The sequence below is a fragment of the Elephantulus edwardii genome, unplaced genomic scaffold (genome assembly GCF_000299155.1).
Source record: "Elephantulus edwardii isolate Elephantulus edwardi_28Jun2011 unplaced genomic scaffold, EleEdw1.0 scaffold00009, whole genome shotgun sequence".
Classification (NCBI taxonomy): domain Eukaryota; kingdom Metazoa; phylum Chordata; class Mammalia; order Macroscelidea; family Macroscelididae; genus Elephantulus; species Elephantulus edwardii.
Genome location: NW_006399759.1, coordinates 8,248,844 through 8,258,529, shown reverse-complemented (window position 1 = coordinate 8,258,529; position 9,686 = coordinate 8,248,844). Strand labels below are relative to the sequence as shown.

The window sequence follows — 9,686 nt, the reverse complement described above, 5'->3', positions numbered from 1 at the left end:
ATCTGTTCTGCATACAGGTTGAAAAGGTATGGAGACAAGACACATCCCTGGCGTACACCCTTCCCAATTTTGAACCATGCAGTGTTTCCTTGCTCTGGTCTGATGACTGCCTCTTGGTCCAGGTATAGGTTTTGCATTAGCACACAACCAAGTGTTCTGGGATTCCCTTTCTTCTCAGATAGCTTCTCAGACTGATAGTATAGTGGGGCTAAATAAGAAAATGTACTTATCTTTTTAGAAAATACATTCTGAATTACTTAAAAATAATATATTGATGTATTTCAGAAACATAAACCATGCAGATAGATGGACAGATGACTAAAAGACAAAGCAAGTAAGGTAAATGTTGACATTTAGAAATTTAAGATTTTGTTTTTACAACTTTTCTCAAAGTTAAAAGTATTATTTCAAAATAAAAAGTTACAAACAAGCTGTATATGAGAAGACTTTTAAAACACAGAATTCTTTTTCAAAAAAGAAGTATGGAACATTTATCAGATTATAACAGAATGGAAATAATGAAAATGCTTGATGCAATGTAAAAATTTAAAAAATTATATGGAACAATTTGAACAAATACTGTTAGCCAGGAACCTGATTTGCTATGTATACTTTTTACAGAGACAAACCACAGAAATCCTATTTAAACTAACCTAAGTCCATAAACGGGTTCATATACCTGGAAAGAATCGTATGTCACTGACCCCTGTAATACTAGAATTTAAGGAATGAATTCTCGCTTCTATTCTTTCCCCATTCATTTATTCCCTCACTTTCTTTTTTTTTTTTTAGTCCCTCTGTTTGTTCTCATTCCCCGACAACCCACAATACCCCATCTCAACTTTTCTCTTTGTACTACCTTCTGCTCTTCTTCAATTGCACTGTTTCTTCCCCAAATGTAAGATCCTGGTAGCAGTCAGCTGCACATTACATAAACAGAATATATCTCAAAGAAAGAAGTTTAAATGTTTAAACTGGGGCCACAGGGTGAATGTAATCACGCCACAAATATCCATAGCTTTTCCATACAGATGAAAATTGCAAATAATTTAAAAGTCCTATAAGTAAATGGTTATACAAAGAGTGATATATTCATGTCATGAAATACTACTCAGCAATAAGAAGGAACAAGTTACACAAAAGAACTTAAAAGAATCTCTGGGAATTATGTATAAAGAAAAGGGCCAGTATAAAAAATTTAATTACTATGTCCTTGAAATCATAAGATTAGACACATGTAAAACAGATTGGTGGGTAACAGGTTCAGGGACAAGAAGGCAAGGTTAAGTTGACGATTATAGCTGTAAGATGGAAATATAAGGCATTTTGTGCATATAAAATGATTCTATATCCTAAATAAGACAGACAGAATGACACAGAACTAAATATAACATGAATTAGCAAAAACAAAGCTGAATGAACTGGGTTGAAATAAAAACTCTGTGTAAAAATTACCACTAGAAATATCTGTGTAAAAGGCTCTTTCTTTCAACTGTTTTTTACTTCAAATATATTGCAAAACAGATTTTTCTTTTTGTATTAAAAAATGAAATGACAAAAAAATTGTACAAATAAAAGAACTCCACACTTGACAGAGCATTATCATAAAAACCAACACTATCTCTTTCATGATTTTCTTTACTATTTCAATTTTCTATGATGACGAATGATGGTGGACAGCTGTTAATTTTCCTATAATACACCACAGAACCACCTCATAGTATTTTCTAGGCTATAATTTTTCTAAAAGTCAATCACCAAGTCTTTCACCTTGAGGAGCTACCACCGGGTCTGAACAGTCAAGACTACTCCTTGGTTAGCAGCTTAACGTTTATCCAACATACCATCATACCTTCAAGACTCTTTTGTTCCAATATTACTTGCACCTAAAATGCTCACATATATGGACTCCCCATATAAAACTATTAATCAAATAGCTAATTTTTCATTTTTAATATTTACTATTTATGAGGTCTGAATCGATCTTTTACTCATAACTTTCTTAAAATTGAATGAATACAGTTAACACGCAAAATAATAAAACATGTAACAATAAATTAACCAAGGAAGAGAAGACTACAACCAAAATTACAAAACACTGATCAAAATATTAAGTAAGACAATTTTAAAAACTAAGCAAAAATGAAAGAATGAGACTCGGTAAATTCATTTAATGGCACATAAATCTAACTATAAAGAGATGTATTAAATTCTAACTGTACATCAAGAACAGCAGGTACGGTGGCCTAGTGGCAAGAAGCTGCACTGCAATCCCAGAGATGTGAGGTTCAAATCCACCAGATGCTCTGCTGAAGAAGGAGGGACAATCTCCTCCTGTACCAGTCAGATCTGATTTGACGGTACACACATTAAAAAAAAAAGAACAGCAGGTACAAATATTATTCACTATTGCAAGAACATGGAAACAGTTCAAATGTCCAATCACAACCAAACAGATTGAGAAATTGTGGTACATTCACACAATGGAATACTATGCAGCAGTCAGGAGCAACGATTTAGAAAAACCTTAACTACGTAACCTGGGAGAAGCTGGAGAGCATTAGGCTGAGTGAACTAATACAGTCTCCTAAGAACAAATATTTCCTAATACCATTATTGTAAAAATAGAAGGATAACTAGTAAAACATGTTCACGAAATCAAGGGGGAGAAAGGGGGCATGAAAGGGTGATGACAAATAGGGGTGAATCCATAGGGCTGCACAGTTTGGCAGGTGGAAGTTGGGGGAAGCAAATAGGAAGGATTTGGACGAAAAGAGGGTAATGATGGGCAAGGTCCAATGAGAATTGATTTTATAAAACATAATGCATGAGAATGACTGTATGAAACACAATGTGAATATAAAATAGTGTAAAACACAATGTATATAAAGTTTGGAGGCAAACCAATTTAAATAAATGTATATGGTTTTTGCTCTGAATTCTGCTAGGCAAGTCAGATATCATCATAAATAACTATTTCATAACATAAACTGCTATAAAAAGAGATACATTTAAAATGCTTATGTCAACAAAGATGAAAAGCCTAGTTAAAAAAAAATAAACTGAATTTTTCACCTGTTCTCACCTACTTTTTTAAAAAGTATTATTCAAAGAGGATCTATCAGTATTCTCTTTCAATGAGTTGGAATATAAAATTGCATTTTCAATCTTATAGTCATAAAGCATTTCCTGCAAACTTACATAAAAAAATTCTCATCTCTAAAATATTTTCATTATTGATCTACAGAATACTAGGTATTCCAATGCTAGTAAATCAAATAGTGATTTATAAGCCTTATTGTAAATTGGTTTATACAAGTATAATTAAATGATTATTACAAATGGCAAGAATAAATAAAGCAAATTTAATAAGTTTTACATTCTAATATCACTTATTTATTTTCCAGGCTAGTTATTTTTATAAAGTAAAATATTATACTGGTAAAGGTTAAGTTCATTTAAGCTTGTAAAATTGCTTTATATTTGTATAATATTGTTTTAGAATAAAGGAATACTTCTTACCTTCTGGAGTTGGAATGCAACCCAAGAAAATGAAAGAAGAAGAAGAAAAAAAAGCTTTTTAATTTTTCTTTGCAAAGCAACAATAAAGCCATAAAATAAACTTTCCCTTTCCCACCCAGCAATATCCACTAGTCCTCAAATCTGCACCCCATCAATTTCTGTTTTCATAAAACACTAATTGCTTCTTTAATATTTGCAGGTTTGTTCAAACTACAACTGCAGCTAAAACCACACAATTACATTCTGTTAAACGATCTAAATTACTTCAGAAAACATTTGTAGTACCTTAACATGTGGCAGAGTGAAACCATTTTGAGCAATTTATAGTTAATTGTGGTATAATCCCATGCATTTCAATTTCACAGAACAATCATAAAGCCATCAGCTATGGACCTAAAGATTTCATTAGCTACTCACTAGTCAATAATGAAACTCACTGTGAATCTAAATTAACAATGCTTGAGTATGATCTATAACATAAACACCTAAACATGCTTGTTCCTTTGGCTTTCATTAGTAATCCTTTTTTTAATCTCCTTATCTGGTTTACTGGCTAAACATATACTACAACTAGTAGATAAAGATGATACAAGCTTAACCACCAAGTTATCAGCCTTTCTATACATTAATTACTGCTAATATTCATTTTAAATTGTAATGAAATAAACTCAAGGAAATCTCATTTGACAAACAGCTAAATGATAGACCCTGCAGGGATGACTACTTTGGCTGAGAAGCAGAACAAAATGTTGACTTTACTACTATGCTACAGACATCTAAATGAGGACAAGTGAGAAGATATGATATGCTCTGATTAGTTTTGGTATGAGAGGAAATAAAGCATTATAACCATAAATGTCATGTGAAAGAGATTACTTTATCAATTAGCACCAATACTAATCAGATATGAGTGGGAATTACAGAAGTAAAATATCAATGTTTATTGGGCACAATCTTTGCTAGATGGCTTCCAGTATCTTTAAATTCCCACTCCAAAGAGCTTGACACCTGCTTAGGATACAAGCCTGGCATGGTGGCATTTAAGAAAAACTACTTGCTGGATACTAATCTGGACCTCTGCAAAATACATAAAGGAGCTCTAGTTGTGCAGTCTATGTGGTGATGTGCGGCATCTCCAACAGCAGTGGTTCTGACAAAGAAAGATGACTGGTCTCTTCCCGTTAACAATTACAGTTTCTGAAACCCGATGGAGGGTCCCCATAACTCAAAATTGACTCAACAGCAGTAAGCTGAGTAACTTTAAAGTTATTAATATAATGCCTTCATTCCAGCATTTTCCAGAAAGCCATTTACTATCAAAAAGTCAAAACTCATGTCATCAAATCAACTGAGACTTATGGTGACAGTAAACCAGGACAGAATATGCTCAGCATAGGGCAAGGCTCAGAACAGCTGTTTACTTGTAGTCAATTCAACAGCAGATAACAACTAAAACAACTGTCACACACTAATTCTGGAAAACACTGTGCTGACTTCTCAGGAACCTCTGAATTTTGGTCTTTTATTGGATTCTCTTTACTTGAGTAGTAAAAAGAGTATCTCTTTGCTTGACTAATTTTAATCCGTATTCTTTTGTGTAATACACTGTGGTCACTCCAACACTTTTCAGAGGCATTAAGTCACAGAGAGGAGACTGCCCATCTTTCTCCCACAGGGAGCTGGTGGATTCAAACCATGTGCTTTGGGTTGGCAGTGCAGCTTCTTACCATTAGGTCACCAGAGCTCTTGTGTGTACCACTGAGTTGGGGTTGACTCAGAGGCAGTAAATCCCAAGGGAGGTGACTGCCCATTCTTCCCCTCCCTGAGCAACCAGCCAAGTCAAACTGTACTGCTGACAACTCAATTCCTTACCACTAGAGAGTTATCTTAGAGACCCCCAAACAATGCTGTTTGCGTCAAGAGGGAGGGCAGATGAATGGACTGCTCAGCTGACTTAACTTTCACATAAATCTGACTTTCTTATTGGCTACACTGATGAATGGCAGCCCTAGCAGCTGATAGCCTGTGCAAGGGAAAAGTGAACTCTAGCAGAAGAGCAGCCTAGAACCAGGAAACTAGGGTCCTGAAAGGTACAGAGTTTGGGAGGAATCTCAGAAAGGTAAGAACTGAAGAAACTCTGTAATAACATAATTCTTCAAACTTTGTCTTATCCCTGAGCTATATAGGCTTGGGACACTCCCAACCATCATAGTAAAGGTACTGAGATCTGAAACACCACTCAAGGCTTAGACAAACTCAGAAGTATGAACACGGCATGAAGCCAAAACACCAAATGTTCTGACAATCGATGCCTGAACCAACAACCCCGGAAAGTGAAAGAGAACACATACTCTGTCTGACCTAAAGTAGTCTGAGTAGTTTGCCTACTTGAGAAGAAATGCAATATTCAAAGAGTCCAAAATTATCTTAAGTATACAAAGTTATAGGAAAATTTAACAAATTCTTAGGGAAAAAGAAAATCAATTGATGTTAATCCTGAGATTAACTGAGATAAAAACTTTGAAGTGCCCATTAATTATAGATATAGCTACAAAATAAACACACATGTAACCAACAGAAATAGAGACCTTAAGCAGAGAAAAAGAAATTGCAAAAGAACCAAATGGAAATTTCACAATTAAATGACTCCACATCATCATAAATGATTCAATAAAATTCTCATTGAATGGGCTCAGAAAATTGAAGGAAAGCACATTCTTTGCTAAGGTCTCAATGTGTGCCAAGGATGAAGTGTGGAAAGTATCTTTCATATAGATTTGGAAACAGACATAAGTGGTATTTAAAGCACTTAATTAGAGTGAAGGCAATCAGGCTCTCCTGGCCCCTTCTCCCTTCCACAATTCCCCCCAAAAGAAACACCCAAAAAAAAACCTCACAACAACCCTGAAAATAATTTTGAGAGGTAGAAAGAAAGATGGAGTGTTTATGTAATTAGAGATTTTTTTTAAAGTGTTTAAAGAAAAAGTAGTAGTTAGCTTTGTCAGAGAAAGCAGAGAGGTTTAGAACAAGCAAAGCATAAATAAAAATTCTATTATTTGGCAAAATGGAAACCAGTGTTGACGTGGAAAGAGTAGTTCTGTAGCCATATAACTGCACAGTCACAACATAGTTTAAACCATGAATGCTGCTGTTATGGGCCGTGGAGTCAACTATGGCTCATAGTGACCCTATGCACAGCACATCCTAACTGTGTCCTCTCCTGTTCCATCTCCGACACACTTGTGCCCACTGTCACAGTCACTGTGTCAATCCAGCTTGTTGCAGGCCTTCCCCTCTTATGCTGATCCTCCTCCTTTCCACACACAATCATCCTCCAAGGACTGGACCCTCTTAACAACCAGCCCAAACTATGGGAGATGGAGTGTCACCACCCTTGCCTCTAAGGAGCACCCTACCCTAGTCTTACTTCCTGAAGACAGAACAGTTTTTTTCTCTTGGCAGTCAACAGGACAGTCAGTACTTTTCTCCAACACCACAACTCAAAGACATCAATTATTCTTAAGCCAATAATAGAAGCTTGAAGATTGTCACTAAGTCAAATCAAAAGTTATTTCTAGCAACTCTACACCCTTGCCACTTTTTCAAAAAAATCCCTTTTCCTTCTGTTTCTTCACTATTTCTTTACTATTCTTTTTTTAAAAAAATTTATTAATTTTAATAAACATTTACAGAGATTTTGGGTTTCCATTCATTCTTTTTGCATGTCCCTGGAAGTGATAATGAAAAGTTTAAAGTCACTGAGCCTTATTATGTTAGAGCAAAATGACACTGCAAATGGCATTTAGATCTAAGTAGTCTGTTTTCTAGACACAAGATTTTCCAGTCTATTTATATCAAATATGTAAAAGTTCAAATAACAAAAAAAATCTCTTAGTGTTATGAGAGAATATTAGAATACCTTAGCAGAACTTGTTTCTCACACGTCCCAGTCATCACAGGATGACTTTTCTCTTGTAGCCTTTATACAAATACAAATAGATTTTTTAATTCAGTTGGTTGTCATTCATTTGTTGTTCACTGCCACTGAGTTGGAATCAACTCATAGCTGACCTTCTTGTGGTTTCCAGAGGCTGTAATAGCACAAGAGGAGATTTTGCCCATCTCTTGTGGAGCCAGTAGTGGATTTGAACTGCTTGTTTTTGGATTGGCAGTTAAATTCCTTATGAATTAGGCCACTAGAGTTTCCCGATTCAGTAGGTATTGTGTTTTGACCCATAATTAAATGAAATGTATTCTAATTCAAGTAAATATTCAGAAATAGGTAATTTAAGAACTAATTTACCAAAGATGCTATTTACAGCAAATTCTTTAAATGCATTTTGATGTTCTAGTTTACAAATATTTATATATAATTTTTCAGGGGCACAAGCTAATTCAGGCATAATAGTTTTCAATATTTTGTAGTAATAAACTACAAGTCATTTCATCACAGCCTACTGATGCTGACCACAAGTTTTAATTTTTTAAAAAAGCTATTTTCTAAAAAAGAATGGTCAAGAAAGAAAAAAAAACTCAAATTGGATTTCATGTTAAGAAAAGAGAATGAGAATGAGAATATAAATCTAGAATATGCAAAAGTTATTTATCAAGAAGTACCTTATAGAACATTTATAAATATTTTCATGTAATGCTCTTGCATTACAATAGACACACTATTGGTTTTATTTATCTAAGCTAAACAATTGGTCAATCTGAAGGTTGTCTAAAAGACATTTATCACGTTCCTGCTACCTGTCTGTTAAATAGCACAGGGCCTCCTAATCCTGAATCACTGTGACAATAAAAAATACCTCCTCTACAAACTTTGTAAGTAAATCAGTTTAAAATAAAAATTTTAATAAAAAACCTTCCCCAAGATTCTGAACTCTCCCCCAGGGGTGTCACACAGTACCATCCTCAGCCAAGAACCATGAGGGCTAGTTTTAAAGTACCGCAACCTTCTTCTATCGTAATTAAAATCTCTCTAAAGTACACTTTCATATTTTTGTCTTAATAAATGAAATCTACTTAAGACAATTCTGCCATTTTTTAAAATTATCATTATGAATAGTGACTACTATGCTATATCGTAACATATGTAATGTAAATAGAAACTAAAGTATATGGTATCTTGAGGTATACCAATTGATCCTGGGACATAGCTCTTTTATGGTTTATCATTTTTGCCCAAGGTTATTCCTCCTCTGCAGATTGTCTATTTTAACTACCTCCCTGCATTAGAGAACTTTTATCTGCTAATAGCCATGCTTATCAAATTAAAAGGCTGAAGTGACAGATGAAGGAGTGATGGTAACTTGAGGCCTTCTTAAGAATTAAAGTACAGAGGCTTAGAGATCCCCAACTAAAACTTAACCACTAAATTTTTTATTACAACTTTTTGTTTTTAAACTTTTGAGAATTTCAAAGATCTGACAGCTTACTAAACAATCAATTTTGAGCACTACAGTACGTTGCTGCTTACTAGCCAAACACTCTAACCTGCTGTCATTGAGTCAACGCTGACTCAGAGCTTTCCTCCAGGGCAGGGTAGAACTGTCCACCACAGAACTGTCCAGAGCTGGATTGGTTATACATCTTTCTCCCCAAGAGTGGATGATGAGATAAAAATGATGACCTTCTGGCCAGCAGCCAAGTATTTAACCATTTTACTACCATAACTCCTTATCAGATATGCTAACCAAGCATAGTTGTTACTGACAATATTTTAATAACTCACCTGATTTCTTTTAGTCCTTCTCTCTGGATAACTTGAAGAATTTCTTTATGACTCATGGGTGTATTAGGGTATTTTTCTAAGACCTGAAAAATAAGTATGTAATAATAAATTATCTCTTATTATAAGTTCATATTATAGTTACATACTTCTTAGTCTGTCATAATTATGTTTCAATAATTATATCAGAGAGCTGGACAATGACTAGGGAGGACAGAAGGAGAATTGATGCCTTTGAGCTGTGGTGATGGAGAAAAGTATTGGACCATGGACTGCTAAGAAAACAAAGAGGTTCATCCTAGGGAGGGTTAAACCACGCTGCTCCTTGGAGACAAGGATTCTGAGGCTTCATGTGACATACTTTGGACAAGGTCGTCATGCTTGGAAGAGTGGAGGGACAGCTCAGGAGGGGAAGCCCCTCTATGAGGTG

The 9,686-nt window shown here is 34.8% G+C and overlaps 1 protein-coding gene across 1 annotated transcript in view; it reads right to left on the bottom strand.

Moving 5' to 3' along the window:
- ASXL2 (additional sex combs like 2 (Drosophila)) overlaps positions 1-9,686 on the bottom strand; it is a 170,456-nt gene that overhangs the window by 81,538 nt on the left and 79,232 nt on the right. Inside the window, exons 2-3 of the mRNA XM_006880618.1 lie at positions 9,260-9,342; positions 9,158-9,160 (exon numbers count right to left, since the gene is read on the bottom strand). Of these exons, the coding sequence (XP_006880680.1) occupies positions 9,158-9,160; positions 9,260-9,342 (86 nt within the window). The remainder of the gene's footprint in view (positions 1-9,157; positions 9,161-9,259; positions 9,343-9,686) is intronic.